The following is a 24,029-nucleotide window of genomic DNA, read 5'->3' on the forward strand; positions in this document are numbered from 1 at the left end:
GAGGCTGTGGATTGCTTTATAGTGCATTGCTTAATCCCTTGTGCCACCAGAGAGGCCCTGAAATATTTTTTTTTAATTTATTTAATTTATGCATATAAGAGCTGGTGTGTAGGCCAGAGGTGCGGAGGGTGGGGGTTCCTGTGTGAAAGGATTCACCAGAGACACAGCGGGGAATGGAACAGGCAGATCAGCTGAAATACACTGCTGGGGAGCAACAAGTGGACAGAAGAGGTCTGCTGCATCATGTGGGTAAGCTCCCTGGCCAGGGATCGAACTCATGCTGCAGTGGCTGTCAATAGCTTCATAGTGCTGAGACTTAACCCCTTGTGCCACCAGGGAGGCCCCTGCAATAATTTTTTTTCCTAGATTATATTTGAAAAAGTTGAATACAAAAGCCTTTTAATTATCTTTATTATAAAAAAGAATTGTGTAGATTAAATATGTAAATTTAGCCATTTGCCTCTGTCTAAAATGTAAGATAGGTAGCAATGCACAAGTATCACTGATGCAAACTTTCTTTGGGTAGGATTTTGTACTAGGAAATTTTGACTCTGTAGAGTATTTGGCTACTTAAATGATGGTTAGCCATGGTTATTACCACAATATGCCTGACTATCCTCTACATAACAAGGAAAAGGCCTATCATTTTTTTGCCTTAGTAAAAAAGATAATTCTTTGGTATATTATGAATGTTAAGCATAGAAGTATAGAAACAGATACTTTATACTATCTGTGTATTAAATTTAGCCTTTAATAATCTTTTCTAGGGTCTCCCCGGTGGCGCAGAAGTTGAGCTCTGGGCTGCGAAGCTGCCCGCAGCCTCTGCAGCGCCAGTTCAATCCCCGGCCACCAGTGAGGGTCCCACATGGTGTGCAGACCTCTCCTGCCACACCCACTGCTCCCCTCAGCAGTCTACTTAGGTCCTTCTGCCTGTTCTCCCCGCTCTGGCTCTGGTAAATTCTCTCACCCTTCCTTCCGCGCTTCTGACTGTACCCAGTGCTTGTATAAATAAATCTTTTTAAAAAAGAAAGGTATTTAAAAAAAATCTTTTCTAGCCATAATTTATTTTTTATTTTTTTAAAAATGTATTTATTCATTTATTTATTTGTACAAGCACTGGGTACAGTCAGAAACATGGGAGGGTGAGAGAATTCACCAGAGCCAGAGTGGGGAGCAGAACAGGCACACTGACGAAGTACACTGTTGAGGGGAGCAGCAGGCACGGCAGGAGAGGTCTGCATGCCATGTGGGACCCCCGCCAGTGGCTGGGGATTGAACCGGCACTGCAAAGGCTGTGGGCAGCTTCGCAGCCCAGTGCTTAACCACTGCGCCATGGGGTAGGCCCACTAGCCATAATTTAAAAAGTTGGTATGAGGGCCTCTCTGGTGGTGCAAGGGGTTAAGCACCGCACTATGAAGCAATCTGCAGCCTCTGCAGCACGAGTTCGATCCCCTGCCGGCCATGGAGAAACCCACGTGGCTTAGCAGACCTCTCCTGTCTCGCCCACTGCTCCCCTCAGCAATGTATTTCAGTCAGTCTGCCTGTTCTATTCCCCACTCTGTCTCTGGTGGATTCTCTCACCCCCCGCATCTCTGTCCTGTACCCCAGCTCTTGTATGCATAAATAAATCTTAAAAAAAAAAAAGTTGGAATGAAAGAACTTTAAGCCTAACTTTACTAAAGCCTGAGTTTGTGCATTAACTGAATTACTTGAATAACTACTGTCAAAAATTTAAGGTGTGGGTAAACACTAAAATTATAGATTGAAAAAGAACTCAACCAAATACTTTTTCTTTGTTTTCCACTGATATTCTCTTTGCAGTGAAGTAGTAGTACATTGGAAGGGGACTTTACTCAAATTTTTTTGAGTATCTGTACATACCTCCATGTTTGAAATAAATTATTTGTATCAAGGTTATTTTTATTTTTTCATTTTTATTTTTTCATTATTTTTGCATACAAGAAGTGGGGTACAGGCCAGAGGTATGGGGGGTGAGAGGATTCACCAGAGACAGAGTGGGGAACAGAGCAGGCAGATTGAAATACATTGCTGAGGGGAGTGGCGGGCAAGTCAGGAGAGGTCTGCACCATGTGGGTAGCTCCTTGACTGGGGATTGAATTCATGCTGTAGTGGCTGCGGATAGCTTCATAGGTTGCATCCCAACGCTTGTGCCACCAGGGAGCCTCCAGGTTATTTTTAGCCCTCAAATTCCTTGGTTTCTGAATAGCTTCAAATTATTACATGTAATGGCAATAGAGTATGTAGGTTAAGAATATAAAAATGGGAGTGATAAAAATGATCATCTAAATTAGAAAATTATTGTAAGATTTTAAGATAGATTTTACACTCTTGTAGCACCTGATACATAGTAAGCTTTTAGTGACTGGTGGCTGTTATTGATTTGAGTTATTATTTAATACTTTTTGTTTTACAAGAAATTCTATTCACGTTGGCTTTATTTGACAGAAGAAAAAAAAACTCATGTTAAAAAACTGTGTTGACATTGTAATTTTATACTGTGGCATTTTGGGAGAAAAGGCATGAAACAGTTTGAAATCCAAAATTTGCAGTAGAATATATTAGTGGTTTTCTTTAATTGAGAATATCACCAGCATTAAAGTGTACTTCTTGAATTTATTTTACCAATTCATTGTTGAAATTCTGTTACGGAATGCTTGTTAAAGGCTTTATCACTATTATCCTTTAATGAAAAAACTTTAGATCTTTCTCTTCAGTAGATTGATTGCCATTTGGTTGGTAGGCTGTTGCCACTTTATAACTCAGCTGAAATCGTTTTTCTTAAGAGGCTGATCATCTTTAAAGCATGAGGATTTGGGGTATGATTACTGACATTATTTTATTTTTTTTAAGATTTATTTATGTATACAAGAACTGGAGTACAGGCCGGAGCTGCTAGAAAGTGAGAGGATTCACCAGAGACAGAGTAGGGAGCAGAACAGGCAGATTGACTGAAAGCACTGCTGAGGGGAGCAGCGGGAGAGACAGGAGAGATCTGCTGCGCCTTGTGCGTATCTCCCTGGCAGGCTGGGGATTGAAATTGTGCTACAGAGGCTGCAGATAGCTTCATAGTGCTGTGCCACCAGGGAGGCCCTGACATTTTTCTTTTTTCAGGATGTCTTGATTAACCTGCCAGAAGTTTATAAAACTGCTGGTCACTTTAAATAATTAAAATAGACATTCCTTTACATTTTGAGGAACTTTAAGCCTTTCAGATTTGAGAAATTTTTAGCTACATACAAACTGACCTAAGGCATATTACTTTTCCTGTAGGGGGTCATTGTAAATTATAAACCCAGGTTATTTCTGTATGTGTTTCTTTTTTTTTTTTTTTAAAGAAACCGGCAGATTGGTTAGCCATACTGCTGCTGCTTCAATAAGGCAGTTGATGTATGGAATAAAAGCACATTCAAATAGTGAAAGAAATCACTAGATTTTAGGGCAGTCCTCTCACTGAAAGGAAAAATCTTGTGACTCTCTGGTGGCGCAAGGGGTTAAGACATAACCTATGAGGCTGACCGCAGCCACTGTAGCACGAGTTCGATCCCCAGCAGGGAGGAGACCCACATGGCGCAGCAGACCTCTCCTGACTAGCCTGCTGCTCCTCTCAGCAGTGTGTTTCAGTCAATCTGCCTGTTTTGTTCTCCACTCTGTCTCTGGTGAATCCTCTCACTCCCCACACCTCTGGCCTGTACCCCAGTTCTTATAATGCATAAATAAATAAAATCTTTAAAAAAAAAGGAAAGGAAAAGTCTTCATGAATTACAAACCACTTTTAGGATAAGACAGATAAAAATTGACCTCCTTGTATACCTGTTTCTCCTAAAATTTATTATAGTAAATCACACATTCAGAGATAACACGTTTATAGCATTTCCAGGGAACCAAACTGTACTGTTTGTTTTCTGTGATAGTTTCCTCACACTTAATGAAAAGCTATTATCAGATGGTGAGTGTTATTCCTACTATCCTTAGTTTGTACGCAGGAAAACTCACGTAGTTCTGGGTCTGAATTGTTAGCCAATTAAAAAAAACTCTTTAACAGATTAAGGTTCAAATCTGATAATATTCTCAAGCCCCTATATTTATTTCATATAAAAATTTTCCTTTAAGTCCTCCCTGGTGGCTCAGGGGGTTGAGCTTCAGCACTGTGAGGCAATCTGCAGCTAGTGCAGTGAGAGTTTGATCCCCGGCCAGGGAGATGACCCACATGGCACAGCAGACCTCTCCTGTCTTGCCTGCTGCTCCCCTCTGCAGTGTATTTCTGTGGATCTGTCTGTTCTGATCCCTACTCTGTAGCTGGTGAATCCTCTCACCCCCCACACCTCTGGCCTGTACCCCAGCCCTTGCATGCATGGATAAATAAATCTTTAAAAAATGTATTAAAAAAAAAAGAAAACCAGCCTTTCTCAAAACCCTATATAAATCAAGCTTTATGGGGTAGGGAGTGGAGGTTTCAAGAAGCAGTTGGCTGGGACCTCCTTTCACTTAGTCTCTTCTTTCAAAGCAAAAAAATTTTTTTTTTAATTTAGCAGTTCTTAGCTAGCATTGACTGTTAATAAATTCCTCAATACTGTACAAATACTACACCATTCTGTGGGTCCATTCTTAGCAATAATGATTGTAACCACAAGATAAAACAACAGGGGCCTCCCTGGTGGCGCAGAGGGTTAAGCACCACCCTATGAAGCAATCTACATCCTCTGCAATATGAGTTCAATCCCCAGCCGGCCAGGGAGCAACTCACTTGGCACATCAGGCCTCTCCTGTCTTGCCCGCTGCTCCCCTCAGCAGTGTATTTCAGTCAGTCTGCCTGTTCTGTTCCCCTCTCTGTCTCTGGTGAGTCCTGTCATCCCCTGTCTCTGGCCTGTACCCCAGCTTTTGTAATGCATAAATAAATAAATCTTTTTTTAAAGAAAAGATAAAACAACAAAAGATACATAGTTTTCATATTTTTTTGTTGGCCATTACTTTTTTGTTTTTTAAAGCAAAAGCAGCTTATCAGGGGCCCCCTGGGTAGCCTAAAGGTTGTCTTCAGTGTTATCACCGATATGACTGAGTTCATTCCCAACCAGGGAGCTAACCCACACATGGTGCAGCCGACCTGTCCTGTCTCCGCTGCTGCTCTCCTTAGTAGTGTTTTTCATTCAGTCTGCCCGTTCTCCCCACTCTAGTGAATTCTCTCAAATCCCCACCCCCTGTACCCCGGCCTACACCCCAGTTTTTCTATGCCAAAAAAAAAAAACCCAAAAAGAAAGCAGGGTCATCATGAATATTTAGCACAGGTTAGAGTAATAGAATGCAGAGTCCTCACAGAAGTTTCCTCCCTGAGGCCCAGGGTTAGTTAACAGTAGTCTGCCTCAGCCCTCAGCTCTTTTCGTTAGTCACCTTACACGTAATACTTGTGATTAAATTAAAAGTGATTAAATTAAAAGCCTAAAAACTTTTTAATAAATAATGCAATGGTCGTGGGCTTTATTAACATTCATGAAGTGCAAATGAGACTTATTAAAGAAATTACATGAATATATGCGTCCAAAAATAGATATGACAAAATATTAAGTGATATAATCAGAGATGCAAACTTGTAGGGATTGAAGTAACATTTCAGACGACAAAATAACAATTTCTGAACTCATTATCCCAAGATTGCTCTTACAGCATTATTAACAAGGACTATTTTATAGCAGAATTTAGGGTAAGGATATAATACATTGTCAGATATCTCTACCCTGTACAGAAGAGTGGGTGACAGATATTTTTGTTTTGCCACTTTGTGAGAACTACCTTTGTAGTACTGATTACCGTTTGCTTTTTACAATTACAAGAAATTGGGACTTTTTTTCCTTATTCATGAGATTTTTTTTTTTTTAGAGACATGTTTTATTTATTTATTTTATTTGTTTGTTTGTTTTGTTTATACATGCACTGGGTACAGTCAGAAGCACGGGAGGGTGAGAGAATTCACCAAAGCCAGAGTGGGGAGCAGAGCAGGCAGAAGGACAGAAGCGCACTGCTGAGGGGAGCAGCGGGCGGCAGGAGAGGTCTGCGCGCCATGTGGGATCCTCCTCCGGTGGCTGGGGAGCAGCCGGGGATCGAACCGGCACTGCAGAGGCTGCAGGCAGCTTTGCAACCCAGCGCTCAACCGCTGTGCTACCAGGGAGGCCCTTCATGAGATTTTTTAACATATACTGAAGAGGACTACTAGAATTCTAGTAAATACTAAGAGGGAGGAAAAAAACCTGAGAAACTGAAAACTTAAAGTAAGCAAAGAAAAAACATATACTCTAGGATTAATAGCATGGAATTTTGTTCCTACAATATTTCATATCTATAGTAGTATTAAAGACTACAAATTTTATAGAGGCACAGTCCTGGGTTAGAATTACACCTATTAGGTATTATGTAAGTTTGATAAGCTTCAGTTTTCTCATCTATCAGAATGGGAATATTTAAGGGCTTTGTAAATGGTAGCTTGTCTATTAAATTTTTTCCCTTACGTTGTTGACATTTTTTTTCTTTAATGGTCAGAAAAAAAGATAATATAAAACACAGCAAAATAAAAACACAATTATAAACCAGAGACATCCTGCAGGGGAGGAGGAGGGAAAGGGATCAGAGGGAGGGAGGACCACAGGGAACTATGGTAATGGTGCATGGGTACATCGGTGAAGGAAATTCTATGGGGACTACACCTGGTGGAGGGGACGGAGGTGCAAATATTGTAATTGCCAGTGATAAAAGTTAAAAAAAATTCATGTCTTTTTTTATCCCAAAATTAAAAGCATCTTTGTGCTTATTTTAATTTTCATCACCTTTTTTTTTTTTAAAAAGATTTTATTATGCATCTAAGAACTGAAGTATAGGCCAGAGGTGTGGGGTGTGTATGAGAGGATTCACCAGAGTGGGGAGCAGAACAGGCAGATTTCCTGAAATACACTGCTGAGGGGAGCCGGACAGGAGAGGTCTGCTGTGCCATGTGGGTAGCTCTCTGGCCGGGCATCGAACTGTGTTGCAGTGGCTGCCAGTAGCTTCATAGTGCTGTGATTTAATCCTTTGCGCCACCAAGGAGGCCCTCTTTTAATTTTCAGTTTTGAATTGTAACATTGATATAAAAAAGTACAAAAATTGTTTTTTTAAAGATTTATTTATTTATACATACAAGAACTGCGGCATAGGCCAGAGGTGTGGGGGGTGAGAGAATCCACCGGAGACAGAATGGGTAACAGAACAGGCAGATCAACTGAAATACAGGGCTGAGAGGAGCAGCAGGCGAGCCAGGAGAGGTCTGTTGCACCATGTGGGTAGCTCCCTGCCTGGGGATTAAACTCATGTTGCTGTGGCTGCGGACAACTTCATAGGTTACCCCTTGCACCACCAGGGAGGCCCAAAAGTATAAAAATTATAATATATGGCTCTGTGATTTATTACAGTGAACACACCACTCAGCCACTACCCATACCAAGAGAAAACATTGTCAAATCCTCAGAAATTTCTTACCCCTCCAAGTTATTGTCCCATCTTTTTGTCCTTAAGCTTATGTCACTAACTACTTTGATTTAGTATTGTCGGGTTTTTTAAACCATGTTAGTGGAATCGCATAGATTCTCTCATGACTGTTTTTGTTTAAAATTGATTTTTTGTTGAATGTAGAGTCGTGTGTCACTTAACGTTTGGTCAGTGATGGACTGCATATGTGTTAGTATTCCCAATGGACTTTGCCATATAACCTATGTATGTAGTATACCATTTAGGTTTGTGTAATTACACTCTATGATACACAGTGATGAAATTAGTTGCCTAGTGACAGAAGTACCTGCCATTAAGCAATGCACGACTGTAGTTCCTAGTCTAGTCTGTTAGTTTTTATTACTGTATAATCCTTAAAAAAAGCAACATTAATCTACTTCACTGAGCACTCTTTAGTAGGCATATTTACCTTTTGGACATTTGTTAAGTACTTGTCTAAGTCTTGTTTTAAAAATCAAATTGTTTGCCTTTTTCTTACTAATATGTGGAGATTCCTTTTTATGTTGTGGATACAAGTCTTTTGTTTGATATATGTAATGTTAATACATATATATATTATGTGATAAATACACATGTGTATTTGTATATGAATTATGTGTATATGTATAATACAGTTGTGTATGTAGTATTTGTTTTACTTGTCTAAGTAGCAATTATGCTAACCTAGTTAATTCCCAAAAAGTGTATTTGAAAATTACTTAGCTTTTCTACTTACATAATCTTGTTGTCTCAGAGTAATATGTTTTAATTCTTCTAGTTCTGTGCCTTTTTATTTTCTTGCCTGTTGTACTGTCTTGGACCTACAATTCAACTTGAAGGCATTTTTGTCTTGTTCCTAGTCTCAATAAGAGAAGTTTCAACATTTTCATCATTACTATGGTATTTGCTGTAGAGCTTATGTTGGTATCTTTGATGAAAGTGAAGCTATATAATTTTTTTTTAATTTGAATCCCTTGCCCCTGTAAAAAGTTTAGTATCATAGCTTGTTGGATGATTTGCTTAAGATTTTTATTATATTTAAACCACTACTTAAGGGAATGAAATTATGTAATGCGAGAACATTAGATTTGGAAATGGGTGGAATATGATGCAGGAGAAAGGAAATGGATTTATTGTAACTATTACAAATTAGATTGGGGCAATTACAGTAAAAGCTTAATTCAGCAAATAATTACTGCTCTTGTAATCAATGTGTGAATCTTTAAAATACATTTACGTTAGATTGATATTGGACTAGAAATCATAAGTATTTGATAGCTTTTAGAAGGAATATGGAGATGATGTAAGAATTAAAATCAGGGCCTCCCTGGTGGCACAAGGGGTTAAGCACCGCACTATGAAGCAATCCGCAGCCTCTGCAGCATGAGTTTGATCCACGGCCGGCCAGGGAGCAACCCATATGGCCAGGCAGACCGCTTCTGTCTCGCCCGCTGCTCCCCTCAGCTGTGTATTTCAGTCAGTCCACCTGTTCTGTTCCCACTGTCTCTGGTGAATCCTCTCACCTCCCACATCTCTGGCCTGTACCCCAGCTCTTGTAGTATCTGAGTTGCTTTAGCATACAAAGAGTTGTATATAATGTAGTAAGCAGTAAGCAGATATTAATTGGGTAGCTGGGTCTCTTTACAGCGAGAAGCTAATATTCTTCAGATTGAGTTCATGTGTATGTGCATTAAATTATCTAGCTGAGATGTGTTAATTTGAAAAGGATAAAGAATTATCCTTTTGTCATAAAGGATAAAGAATTACACTTTTCAAAATAAACATGTAGATTTGTTTATTTAAAAGATTTATGCATAGAAGTGCTGGGGTACAGGCTAGATGTGTGGGGGCGTGAGAGGATTCACGAGACAGAGCAGGGAACAGAACAGGCAGGGCAATCGAAGTACACTGCTGAGGGGAGCAGCAGGTGAGACAGGAGAGGTCTGCTGTGCCATGTGGGTAGCTCCCTGGCTGGTCAGGGATTGAACTCGTGCTGCAAAGGCTGTGGACAGCTTCACAGACTGAGTCTTAACCCCTTGCGCCACCAGGGAGGCCCAGCGTACGTAGGTTTATTAGTGGCAAAATGCTAAATGTCTTTTTAAAGTAAAAGAAATTAATTTGACGTATTCCATTAATGTCATCTTTGCTTCTTTGTAGATTAGAATATGGCTACACATCCCTGCTGTCATGCAACACATTATTCCTTTTAGAACCTATGTTATCAGGTAAGTTTATAAGGTCTTTTCCCCCTGATTATCAATGTGATATGTTTAAACTATATATAACAGTATATTTAGATTGTTAGTCCCTTGTACTGACATCCTCTAGAGAAAAGTTTAATTGACTTTGTTCTGTAGTTTTATTTTATTTTATTTTTATTTTTTTAAAGATTTATTTTTATTTATACAAGCACTGGGTACAGTCAGAAGCGCGGGAGGGTGAGAGAATTCACCAGAGCCAGAGCGGGGAGCAGAGCAGGCAGAAGGACCGAAGTACACTGCTGAGGGGAGCATCGGGCAGCAGGAGAGGTCTGTGCGCCATATGGGACCCTCCTCCGGTGGCCTGGGAACAGCCAGGGATCGAACCGGCACTGCAGAGGCTGCGGGCAGCTTCGCAACCCAGCGCTCAACTGCTGCGCCACTGGGGAGGCCCTGTTCTGTAGTTTTTTAATGCACATATATAGATTTATATTTAATGTTTTCTTTTAAGCAATTTATGTTGGATTTTTTTATTTTTACATGTATATTACAGAGAATTAGAGACTGACAGTGATTACAGTATGTCATTATATTTATTCAGCCAACAAATTGTAGAAAATACCAGGAAAGAATCAGATAGTGATGAATACTATGCTTGTAAAGCAACATGGTGGATGGGAATATGAGGCCTTTCTAAAATGTGACATTTGAAGGACATAAATTTGCTAATCAGATTACAGGTAGAAGGAGTGTAAGGGATAGATTTTGAGATTGGAAAAAATGACAATAAAGAGGCTATAGAAGCAGGTTGGTTTGGCACATTGTGTATAAGAGAGAATAATTAATGAGGTTGGAAAAGGACCTTCAAGCCTTTTTAAGGAATTTGGATTTCATTTTAGCAGTGGAACTCTGTTGAAGGGTTTTAGGCAGATTAGTATTAGTATTGATGGTTTTTAAACAATCACTTTGGCCTTTAAGTGTATCATAACTAGGACACCAATTAGAAGATTAAGTCCTGGAAAGAAATGATGGCTACTTATGCTTAGATTTTTTTATGGTGATTTTGAAAATTGAATGGAATTAAGTGAAAGTGGAGTTGATAAGACTGGTGATTGTGGAGTTTAAGGAAAAGAGATAGCATCATGAATGATGTTTAAACTGCCCTCCTGATACAGTTACAAATGACTGGTCTCTCAGGTAAGAATTAACAAGTTTGTCTTCCCCTATATCTTCCAATTTTTCCCCTTACTTGACAGGTTTGTCTTCTTGCATTCTAAGGAAAAGGGAGTTAAACAGCAGTTGTTGAAAAAAGCAAGCTGGCGCACACCTGTCTCCATGCTGGCCCCTTTCCCCTCCTCTTTGCAGACCCTTGCCCATCTCCCCCTTATTTTCCCCTTTGTATAAATACCCCTGCACTCTGCCAAAGAGCAGAATGGTGGTCTTTCAGACATGAGTCTGCTGCCCCCCTCATTTGTCGACAAATTAAACCACTTTTCTTTTCTCAAACTGTTTCCTTTTATTGGCTGAGGGAAATTGAGGCCGGCATTTGGTATCACTCCCTCTTCTTTTTCTCTTTTTGTTCTGTGAGTATCATTAACTGAAATGTGGAAGATTGGGAGAATTTGAAGATTTAAATTCTGTGGGAATTTAAATGTCTGTGGGACATTTAAGTGGCACTGGCAAATTGGAAGTTTAAGCCTGTAATTCAAAGTAATAGTTTAGGAGTTGTCAGTATAAAGACAGCACTTAAAAGCAATGGGAGGAAATATGTCATCTTTGTGTAGAAAGAGAATAGAAGTGGGCCTCCCCTGTGGCGCAGCGGTTGAGCGCTGGGTTGCGAAGCTGCCCGCGGCCTCTGTAGCGCCGGTTCGATCCCTGGCTGCTCCCCGGCCACCAGAGGAGGGTCCCACATGGCGCGCAGGCCTCTCCTGCCACCGCTGCTCCCCTCAGCAGTGTATTTCGGTCCTTCTGCCTGCTCTGCTTCCCGCTCTGGCTCTGGTGAATTCTCTCACCCTCCCGCGCTTCTGACTGTACCCAGTGCATGTATAAACAAAACAAACAGATAAATAAATAAAACATGCCTCTATTTAAAAAAAAAAAAAAAAGAAAGAGAATAGAAGTGGTCCTCCCTGGTGGCGAAAGGGTTAAGGCTCAGCACTGTGAAGCTTTCTGCAGCATGAGTTCGATCCCCGGACCGGGAGCTAACCCATGTGGTGTAGCAGACCTCTCCTATCTCACTCATTGCTCCCCTCTGCAGTGTGTTTCAGTCAATCTGCCTGTTACGCTCCCCACTCTCTCTGGTGAATCTTCTCATCCCCTCCCCAACTCTGGCCAAATACCCCAGTTCTTGGATGTATAAATAAAATAAATCTTAAAAAAAAAAAAGAGAGAATAAAAGTGAGTCTAGAATGGAACTCTGTATAAGTCTGCTTTTGCTGTGTAAGGAAACATCAACCAAAATTTTCTCATTTAAAATCACAGCCATTTATTCTCCCAGATCTGTGACTGGTAAACTTTTTTGATCTGGGCTGGTACGTCTGGAGACAGATGATTTAGGATAGCCTTGCTTATATGTCTTGTGTTTGGCAAGCTGGTTGGTTAGGGAGAGAGGAGTGCTCATATATGTCGTAAAGATGGCTAGATGTCAGTTGGGGTGCCAAGCAGGTGTCTTTCATCAGTAGGCTAACTTGAGTTTCTTTTCTTGATGGTAGAAGAATAAGAGAATGAGTGTTTGAGATTGATGTGATTGAGATTGAATAAGAGGAGCAGAAACCAAAAAGAATAGGCAGGCCTAAAAGGAAAACCTGAGTTTGGAAGACAAAATAGAATGCTTAAGATAAACACATTTAAACATATTTTTGGCTGTGTGGGAGAATAAATGCACTGTTAGATGAAGTTAACTGAAACATAATAAGAGTTATATAGGAGATAGGTATTAGAGAATAGTAAAGCTTTACTGGAGGTGCAGAATACCATAGGAAAAGACTTACCTCTTTCCAATTTCTTACTCAAGTTGAACTCTCAGCAAAGACGTGATACCACAGGTCGCAATCTTTGAACTATCAATTAGAAATGGATTAATAATCCCAATTAAAACTAAGAATGCTTGGTACTACTGTGCTAAAATAAACATTTTGGAGTTATGGGCAAAGGAGTATTATTGAATTATTAATAGATCTTTAGAAATATATTATTTTCGAATCATTTCAGGTATTTATGCAAGCTCTCTGATCAGGAGTTAAGGCAGAGTGCAGCTCGCAACATGGCTGATTTAATGTGGAGCACCGTGAAAGAACCATTGGATACAACATTATGCTTTGATAAAGAAAGCCTAGATCTTGCATTTAAGTACTTTATGTCACCTACTTTGACTATGAGGTTGGCTGGACTAAGTCAGATAACGGTAAGATGTATTTGCTTTATTTTTGGTCATTTTTTATTAACACTCCAGACTATGATGATCATCATCCCTGCTATTTATGGAGCATTTATATTGTGCTAGGCATTGTGCTAAATACTTTACATGCATTAATTTGTATGGTCCTTGCAAATTTCTGTATTTTTCATGTTTTAAACCTGGGGACATTGAGGTTTAGATTTAGAAAGATTTGTAATTGCGGTCTTGATTTCAGGGTCCAACTCCCTTACTATTTTTTTCCCCTCAGTTTTTTATATTTAGAAACTGGTTTCAAATAGAAAAAGAGTTGGAGGGGATTATAAGTAGTTAAGTAGTTAATTCATTTTCTAGGACGAATTCACAGATGATTGGGCTATAGCCAGATTTCACTACCAGAAATGTCCTGTTTGATTTGCATCAAACAATATTTCTTTCAGTAGGGTGACATCTATATTATTGATTTCTGTTAGGGAGAAAGAGATGACCTGTTATCATTCATTCTGTGTTCTTGCAGAACAGTAATACGCAAGAGCTAAATAGTTAGCTACATCCTTTAGAATAAATGTCCTTTTTCTAGTTTTCCAAGGTATCCCTTACCTTTACTCACTTTTTCGTTTGTCCTGCCTGTTTTTGTTGTGCAGTTTATCCTAAAGTAGTTAGATTTTACCAATGCATTAGCCTTTATAAATACAAAAAAATATTTGTTGACATTTTTTCCATATAAATCTTGTGATTATTTAAGGAGCTTTTTCTGAAATTTTACATCTAATGAAGTATTACTTGCTGCCTTGCATGAAATTTTTGTGTTTTCCTCTTATGTGGGATCCTAAACCTCCTTTGTTCTCAGGGATATTGTCTTGGTGCCCAGAGTTCCTGCTTGTCAGCTAGGTGTAGGGTCATGCTGGGCGCCTCTCACTAAGGGCAAAAGTCCTGGTATGAGGAACATACTGGGAAAACATTATCTGCTGAAAACAGCAGGCAGATATTGGAATGGAGATAACATGCTTTGACCAGCAGGAACAGTGGAGTCTCCCAGGCAATAGCCCTTGGTCACTCCACCCTAGCTTATATCCCTAATCCCATCATCCACATATGTATACTTCCTGCTTACTTTTCCCACTTTTGTACTTGATGTTAATAAAATGGAGACTGCCTTTGGATGGGGGCTACACAGTACTCCGATATAGCCCCTCTGGGCTTCTCATTGTTTCACGTGGACTTTGAGTAATCTTTTCCTTCATCTTGGGCTGCTTCCAGCACTGCCGCTCTGTGAGGTGACATTTTACTCAGCTTCGTTTTATCTAATGTGCTTAATGGAATAAAGCTTAAGTATTGCTTCCAGAATGAAATGATAAAGGAAATGGCCACAACTAATTGAGGTGTATTATATTATTTTGATCTGGTTATTAATTATGATCTACAAATATCAAGACACGTTTGTTGACAGTTGCTAACATATATAAGAAGAATTCTGGAAGACACTTGACTTTATTTTTTCTAACCATAGAATCAACTTCACACCTTCAATGATGTGTGCAATAATGAATCATTGGTATCAGACACAGAAACGTAAGTAGGATCATTAATTTATACACATAATTATACCATTTTAATGTGTAGTCTGTTTATATGGGAAATATATGGTATGGTGTTTAGATGTATCAGCAGATTAGTCATTCGCTTCTGGCAATATTCTTTATCAGTGTTGCCCAGAGTTGGTCATAACTTTATACATTCTGGGTTATACTAGGATTGCTATTTCACACCATCAGGACATTACAGGCATACCTTGGAGATATTGCGGGTTCGGTTCCAGGCCACTGCAATAAAGTGAGTATTGCAATAAAGGAAGTCAACGTGCATTTTTTTTTTCAGTTATATATATAAAAGTTACATTATACTTTAGTATGTTTACTTAAAGTATTTTTACATTATACTATAGTCAGTTGTGTACAATATTGTCTAAAAGCATTGTACATACTGTAATTAAATTTGACACAGAGACATGAAGTAAACACACATGCTTGGAAAAATGACACTGATAGATTTACTTGATACTGGGTTGTCACAAACCTTCAATATGTAAAAAGGACAATATTTGTGAAGTGTAATAAAGTGAAGTTTAATAAAGCAAAGTATGCCTTTGTAGAAGCTGTATCCAAATGTATATAAAACTATAGCTCTGGCTTTCCTTTTTAATCTGCAGCATCCTCTCCTGCCAACATTCTACCCCTATAAATCTGCCCAAGAGCATGTTAAAACTGCCAATACAGTAACCAACCCTCATCCCTGCAAACAAAACCCTCAGAATTATTTGTACATTAATCCCACACACATGGGCTAACTCTTATATTTTTCCAACAGTGGGTGGAGAAGTAAGTATTGTGAGGACTATACCTCCTAAAGGCATAGTTAAGAGATCCGGAAATAACGCAAATGTTACGAGGAATACTGGGTAGAGACAGTTTATATTGGAAAGAGAAGGGGTGCTTACAGTGTGAGAAAATTGGTGGTGCAGAGAAAAAATGTGATCGATGTTGTTGGAGCCTGTGAATTGAGTCTCTTTTTGAGGTATAAATCCTGTATAAATCATAAAATTTACCTGCTTTTGTAGTGAATTTTAGTAAATTTAGAGTTGGTGCGGCTTTGATTATGGTCCATTTCTATAATATTTCCATTTCCTCAAAAAGAACCCTTCTGCCTATTTGTAATCAGTCCCCCAGTCTACTTTGTGTATCTACATATTTGCTCATTTTGGACATTTATTATAAATGGAATCGTATCATAGTTGTCTTTTTTCATAGTGTAGTTTTTTTTGAGATTCATGTTGCAGTGTATATCTGTACTTTATTCCTTTTTATTGCTGAATGGTATTTGTAGATATAACAGCTTATCCATTTACTAGTTTATGGATATTTCAGTTCTTGTTTTTTTTTTTTTTTAACTTTTTGCATAGAAGAGCTGGGGTGTAGGTCAGAGGTGATGGGGCGTGAGAGAGTTCACCAGAGTGGCAAGCAGAACAGGTGGATTGACTAAAATTCTCTGCTGAGGAGAGCAGTGGGTGAGACAGGAGAGGTCTGCTGCGCCATGTGAGTTAGCTCCCTGGCTGGGGATCAAATCAGGCCGTAGCAGTGATAGTGCTCAGACTTATCCTGTAGGCCACAAGGGAGGCCCCTTCCATCGTACTTATTAGTGAGAAGCACAAAGCTTTTCCACTAACATCAGGAACAGGAAAAGGGTGTTTCTTCTCACTGCTGCTTTTCAACATTGTACAGAGGTCCTGTCTACTCCAGTAAGGCAAACAAGGGAAATGTAGGCAGGTTGGGGAAAAAAAGAAGGAAATCTGCATTTGATTGTAGATGACATGATCATGTATATAGAAAATCTGAGAAGATTGACTAACTCCTTGAACTAATGAGCATTTTTAACAAGTTGGAGGATACAGAGTTAACACTAAACCATCAATGAGCAATGAAATTTTAAATATAATCATTTGCTGTAGTACCATAAAAACGAAATACATAGGTACAAATCTAACAAAATATAAACAATCTATTTGAGGAAAGATACATTTTGGGGGAAAAAATGAAATGGAAAGACATTCCATGTTCATGGGTAGGAACATTTAAAATTGAAAAGGTATCATTGCTTCTGAACTTGATATATAAATTCACTGCAGTCTCTGTCAGAATTCTAGCAAGTTATTTTGTGAATAACAAAGTGATTCTGAAGTTTATTTGGAGAGGCAAAAGACCAAGAATCGCCAACACAGTATTGAAAGGGAAAGAAACAAACTTGGAGGACAATACTATCCACAGTCATCATGACAGTGACGATGTATTGGTGAAAGAACAGATAAAATAGATCAATGAAGTAGAATAGCCCAGAAAGAGATCCATATAAATACAATTAGCTGATCTTTGACATAGAAGCAAAGGCATTACAGTGACACAAAGGTAGTCTTTTCAACAAGTGATATTTAAACTACAGGGCCTCCCCGGTGGCGCAGCGGTTGAGCGCTGGGTTGCGAAGCTGCCTGCAGCCTCTGCAGCACCTGTTTGATCCCCGGCTGCTCCCCAGCCACCTGAGGAGGGTCCCACATGGCGCGCAGACCTCTCCTGCCGCCCGCTGCTCCCCTCAGCGGTGTACTTCGGTCCTTCTGCCTGCTCTGCTCCCTGCTCTGGCTCTGGTGAATTCTCTCACCCTCCCGCACTTCTGACTGTACCCAGTGCTTGTATAAATCAAATAAATAAACAAACAAACAAACAAATAAATAAAATACACTATTGGTTAGACAACTACATTCAAAGAAATGAGTTTACATAACAGGACTCAAACCCTTCAAAATTAATTCAAAATGTAATGTAAACCTAAACAAAATTGAAAACTGTAAAACACCTCGAAACTGTAAAACACATAGAAAACCTAGATGATCTTGGGTATGATGATGACCTTTTAGATACAAACCAAAGGCATGATCCATTAAAGAATTGATAAACTGGACTTCATTAATATTAAAAAGTTTCTGCTTTGGAAAAGACAATGTTAAGAAAATGAGACAAATTACAAACTGGGAAAAAATAGTGCAAAAAATACATCTGATAAAGGACTTAATCCTTTATATATTAAATGTATTAAAAAATAAATATATTACAAATAAAAATATATTAAATATATTTAAAAAACCTCTCAAAACTCAACAATAAATAACAACTTGATTCAATAATATGACAAAGATTTTAATAGACGCCTCACCTAAGAAAATATGCATGTACAGGGAAATGCAAATCAAAACTACCATGAGATACCATCAAATACCAGTGAGAATGGCACATTTTTTTTTTTAGAGGCATGTTTTTATTTATTTATTTATTTGTTTGTTTGTTTTGTTTATACATGCACTGGGTACAGTCAGAAACGCGGGAGGGTGAGAGAATTCACCAAAGCGGGGAACAGAGCAGGCAGAAGGACCGAAGTACACTGCTGAGGGGAGCAGCGGGCGACAGGAGAGGTCTGCGCGCCATGTGGGACCCTCCTCCGGTGGCCGGGGAGCAGCCGGGGATTGAACCGGCGCCGCAGAGGCCGCGGGCAGCTTCGCAACCCAGCGCTCTACCACTGCGCCACCGGGGAGGCCCGAGAATGGCACATATTAAAAAAACTAGCAACAACAAATGTTGGCGAGGTTGTGGAGAAAAAGGAACTCTCCTGCACTGTTGGTGGGAGTGCAAACTGGTCCAACCACTATGGAGAGCTGTGTGGAGATTTCTTGACCTACTAAACATAGAGCTTCCATATGATCCAGCAATTCTACTCCTAGGTATTTACCCAAATTACACAGAAACATCAACTCCAAAGAGCACCTGCACCCCTATGTTTATAGCAGCACTGTTTACAGTAACTAAGCTTTGGAATTAACCCAAATGCCCAAAAATAGATGACTGGATCAAGAAGATGTGGTACATATACACCATGGAATATTACTCAGCATTCAAAAAAGATAAACACATGCTATTTGCAGCAACATGGGTGGCGCTGGAAGGGATCATGCTCAGCGAAATAAGCCAGAAAGAAAAAGAAAAATACTGGATGGTCTTCACTCATAGCAGGAATCTAGAAAACTTAAATAAGGGACCAGGAAAATGAATATCTATAAGAAAGTGAAAATCATAATCAACAACTATGAACCACAGACACTTTATGAGGGGTGGGGGGTGGGGGGAGAGGGGTTGGGGTCAAAATAAAGGGGTTGCAATTGTTTGGAGAATATAAAAACAAAATAATTTAAAAAATAAATTAATTAATAATAAAAAAATAAAAAATATGCATGTACAAATAAATATATGAAAGATGTTTTATATCCTGTTTCATCAGAGAAATGCAGATTAAAATGAGATACCACTATACATGTATTTGAATGGCCAAAATCCAGAACACTGGTAACACCAAATGTTGGCAAGAATGTGGATGAAGAGAAATTCATTGCTGCTGGGGAATGTAAAATGATACATAGCCCCTTTGGAAGACAAGTCTGGCAGTTACTTAAAACTCTTGACACACTCTTAACTGTATGATCCCACAGTCACACTCAGTGATATTTCCCCAAAGAAGATGAAAACTTAAGTCTACACACAAACTTGCACAGTTGTTTATACCAGCTTTTTTTTTTTTTAATTGAAAAGATTTATTTATGCATACAAGAGCTGGGGTACAGGCCAGAGATGCAGGGGGTGAGAGGATTCATCAGAGACAGAGTGGGGAACAAAACAGGCAGACTGACTGAAATACACTGCTGAGGGGAGCAGCGGGCGAAACAGGAGTGGTCTGCCTCACCATGTGGGTTGCTCTCAGGCTTGCTGGGGATCAAACTCGTGCTGCAAAGGCTGCAGATCGCTTCATAGTGCGGTGCTTAACCCCTTGTGCCACCAGAGAGGCCCTGTTTATACTAGCTTTATTCATAATTTATAAAATGGAAGGAACCAGTGGGACTGATAAGTGAAATAAAATGGATGTCATACATTAGTCATAGAAAACAAATAAAAAGTACCTGCTGTATTATTCTATTTGTATAAAATTCTAGAAAATAAAAACCAATATATAGTTATAGAAAGCAGATAATTCGGTTGGGGAGTGGGCTTGTGGGAATGGGGAATGGTATGGTTTACAAAGAGAGCATAACATTTTTTTTTTTGTTAAAGATTTATTTATTTACACAAGCACTGTGTACAGTCAGGCATGGGAGGGTGAGAGAATTCACCAGAGCCAGAGAGGAGAGTAGAACAGGCAGACTGACGAAATACACCGCTGAGGGGAGCAGTGGGCAGCAGGAGAAGTCTGTGCTCCATGTGTGACCCTTGCCCAGTGGCTGGGGATCGAACTGGCGCTGCAGAGGCTGTGGGCAGCCTCGCAACCCAGCGCTCAACCGCTGCGCCACTGGGGAGACCAGGGATTTTTTTTTTTAGGCGTTTGTGTTATCTTTACAGTGGTGGATTCATAGATGTATATTGTAAGATTAAATTCAATAAATAGTACACTTCAAATATGTTCAGTTAACTATGTCATGTATATCTCAAAGTTGTAAAAGTCGTTGACTGATAAACTCAATATACCTAATTGTTGGACTAATAATATAATAGGTTAAGTTACATGCCAGTGGGTTATTACTCCAAAAAACTAATTGATGGCTCTTAAATGAAGGAGCTGAATATAAAATTCCTCTAAAATAAACTTTTTTTTTAGTTGAATGAAATGTTGGTAAATGTAACAGAGTTATGAACAACCAATTAATAATTTAGGGCCTTCATTAATGGAATCCTCATTAATGTTGGGAAGGAGACTTGCAGTTTGGTGTTTAGATAATTTTTTTTGCCCTTTTGGCAACCCATTTTCTGAGGTTATCTCATTATTGAAGATGTATTGGGAAACTTGCTATAATATGTTAGTATCTGCTATGAAAATGAAAAAGCAGGAAGGCAAAGTCCTTGATTAAGAAAATAAATAAGTCATTAGGTGTTACATTGGTATTTTCACCTGTGTACCTGGTGTTAGCTGTTTTCCTCATTTGTCTGGATTTTTTGGCTTACAAATTCAGGTAATACAACCATTTCTTGTAGTTACTCATTGTAATACTCTGAACAGTTAATTCTATATAATCACTTTTTTATGATTAATATGTGAATAATTTCACATTTTCACTAATTCTGCCCTTTACACATAGGAAAGAATGAAAGTAATTTTTTAAATGTATTAACTGTTTTTATTACTTGACTTTAGGTCCATTGCAAAAGAACTTGCAGACTGGCTTATAAGCAACAATGTGGTAGAGCATATATTTGGACCAAATTTACATATTGAGGTTTGTGGACAATTATAAACTTCTCTGTTCTATTAAGAGATATTTTTAAAAATTAACTACAGTAAGCTTTTCTTTTCCAGATCATCAAGCAATGCCAAGTGATTTTGAATTTTTTGGCAGCGGAAGGGCGATTAAGTACTCAGCACATTGACTGCATTTGGGCTGCAGCACAGGTAACATTAATAGCTCACATTGATTGTTTCCTTATTATATGTTCTAAATGCTTTTAATTCCCTATGGGTAAATTCTATGATTTCCATTTCATCTCTAAAGAAACCTAAATATGGACTAAGTTGGGGATGGACTCTACGAAGTCCAGTTTTTCAGAGTTCATGTTTTACTGTTTTATTGGTAGAAGTCAGGGAAATGAGAGTCATTTAGAGTCTTCACAAAATTGGTTTATTAATAAGGGGCACTTTTCTCTTACTTAGATAATCACCCCTTCTTTTCTGAATGTATTTTGGTACGTTCTTTTCTGTTATAGTGTTCTCTCTTATAATTTAATATTTTTTTAAAGATTTATTTTTATTTATACAATAACTGGGGTACAGGCCAGAGGCGTGGGAGGGTGAGAGGATTCACCAGAGACAGTGGGGAGCAGAACAGGCAGACAGACTGAAAGCACTGCTGAGGGGAGCAGCGGGCGCGACAGGAGAGGTCTGCTGCACCATGTGGGAATCTCCCTGGCTGGCCGAGAATCAAACCTGGGCTGTGGAGGCTGTGGACAGCTTCAAAGCGCTATGCTCAAGCCATTGCGCCACCGGGGAGGCCCTAATTTAATTATTTGCATGACATATAATGGTTCAAAATTTGGAAAGTAAGTATAAAAGGAAATGCTTCTGTTTCCCAATCATGCATTTCTTGCCAGGTACATCATAGATTTTATATATAAATAGCTAATTATAAACATTTTTTCTTCCCTTTCAAAAAGTATAATGTACTAATGGACTTGCTTCTTTTTCACTTACTATTCTACAGGTTATTCCATATTATTATATAAAGCACTTTTTAAAAAAAGACCACATATTGTTTGATTGAATGCATGAATAATTTTTTTTTAAAGATTTATTTATTAATGCATACTAGAGCTGGGGTTATAGGCCAGGGTTGGGAGGCGGTGAGAGGATTCACCAGAGACAGAGTGGGGAACAGCAGCGGATGAGACAGGAGAGGTCTGCTGCACCATGTGGGTTGCTCCCTGGCCTGCTGGGAATCAAACTCGTGCTGCAGAGGCTGCAGATAGCTTCATGGTGCTGTGCTTATTAACCCCTGACACCACCAGGAAAGCCCGTAATGCATGAATAATTTAACCAGTTTTCATTCACAGGCGTTATTTTTTCCCCCAATCTACTTTACTATAAACAATATTATAATAAATTGGTCCTCCCTGGTGGCGCAGGGGTTAAAGATAGCACTGTCAAGCTATCACCAGCCACTGCAGCAATGAGTTCAGTTCCACTGGCTGGCCAAGGAAGTGACCCACATGGCACAGCAGACCTCTCCTGTCTCGCCTGCTGCTCCCCTCAGCGGTGTATTTCAATAGATCTGCCTGTTCTGCTATCTGCTCTGTCTCTGGTGAATCCCCTCACCTCTGGCCTGTATCCCAGTTCTTCTATACATAAATAAATAAATCTTTGGGCCTCCCCGGTGGCGCAGTGGTTGAGCTCTGGGTTGTGAAGCTGCCGGCAGCGCCGGTTCGATTCCTGGCTGTTCCCCGGCCACCAGAGGAGGGTCCCACACGGCACACAGACCTTTCCTGCTGCCCGCTGCTCCCCTCAGCAGTGTACTTCGGTCCTTCTGCTCTGCTCCCCGCTCTGGCTCTGGTGAATTCTCTCCCCCTCCCACGCTTCTGATTGTAACCAGTGCTTGTATAAATAAATAAATAAATCTTTAAAAAAAAAAATCTTTTAAAAAAACAGTATTACAATAAATAACTTCTAATATACCATTTCATTTGTGTGCAAAATATCTCTGTAGGATAAATTCCTGCTTATGAAAAGAATTGTTAGGTTAAAGCTTATGTGAGATTTAATTGTGGTAGATAATGGTGAGAGAGTGCACTTTTCCCTTTATCCTCCATTATACAACCTTAAATTGCTTTATATTTGGTTAACTGAAGGGTAAAATGTTCTTTTGATTTTTATTTATTTAGGCTTTTTTGAGGTAATGTTGTTTTACAGCACTCTATATGCTTAGGTGTACTGGCTGCCACCCCACACCAACCACCAGAATACTAGTACATTGGTGCTGGTACCAGGGTACATTGGAACTCTCCTTCTCACTGCCTTGCCCCCTCTCCCCTCTCTACTGAGTTCTCGGATTCCAAGGGTTTGTTTTTTTTCTGTTGCTTTACTTGTTTCTTTGTATTCACATATAAGTGAAATAATTTAGTATTACTCTATTCATCTGACTTATTTCATTAATATAATCCCCTCCATTTCTATCCATGTTGCCACAGATGGTAAGATTTCATCTATCTTTCTAGCTGAAATAGTCCACTGAGTGCACATAACACATCCTTAATCAAATCATCCGTCCCTTGGTTGTTTTGGTTCTTGTGTTTCTAGGGTATTGTAAACACTACTGTTATGAACGTAGGAGAGCATGTATGTTTTTCAATTGATGTTTTTATATTTTTTGCATAGATGCCTAGAAGTGAAATTGTTGCATCAAGTGTACATCTATTTTGAGAAGTCTCCATCCTGTTTTCCATAGAGGGTGGACCAGCCTACATTCCTACCAAATGAGGGTTTTTCTGAACACACGTGCCAACATTTATTGTTTCTGTTCGCTTCTATATAGGGCATTCTCATAGATGTGAGATGATAACTCATAGTGGTTTTATTTGCATTCCCTGATGACAGTGATGATGGAGCATTTTTTCATGTGCCTATTGTTTTTTTGTATGTCTTTGGAGAAGTGTCTACTCAGATCTTCTCCCCTTTTTGATTAGGTTATTTGTCATCTTTTATTGTTGTTGAGTTGTATGCGTTCTTTGTAAATTTTGGCCATTAACCCCTTATGAGTGAATGATGTACAAATGTTCTCTGTTTGG

General features: G+C 39.2%; 1 protein-coding gene across 1 annotated transcript in view; it reads left to right on the top strand.

The window, feature by feature from the left end:
* Positions 1-24,029, top strand: part of USP34 (ubiquitin specific peptidase 34) — a gene marked incomplete at both ends in the record, with an annotated part of 241,402 nt that overhangs the window by 68,533 nt on the left and 148,840 nt on the right. Inside the window, 5 exons of the mRNA XM_084235573.1 lie at positions 9,685-9,752; positions 12,936-13,128; positions 14,630-14,691; positions 20,893-20,974; positions 21,055-21,147. Of these exons, the coding sequence (XP_084091699.1) occupies positions 9,685-9,752; positions 12,936-13,128; positions 14,630-14,691; positions 20,893-20,974; positions 21,055-21,147 (498 nt within the window). The remainder of the gene's footprint in view (positions 1-9,684; positions 9,753-12,935; positions 13,129-14,629; positions 14,692-20,892; positions 20,975-21,054; positions 21,148-24,029) is intronic.

Source organism: Talpa europaea, assembly GCF_964194135.1.
Source record: "Talpa europaea genome assembly, chromosome: 6".
NCBI lineage: Eukaryota > Metazoa > Chordata > Mammalia > Eulipotyphla > Talpidae > Talpa > Talpa europaea.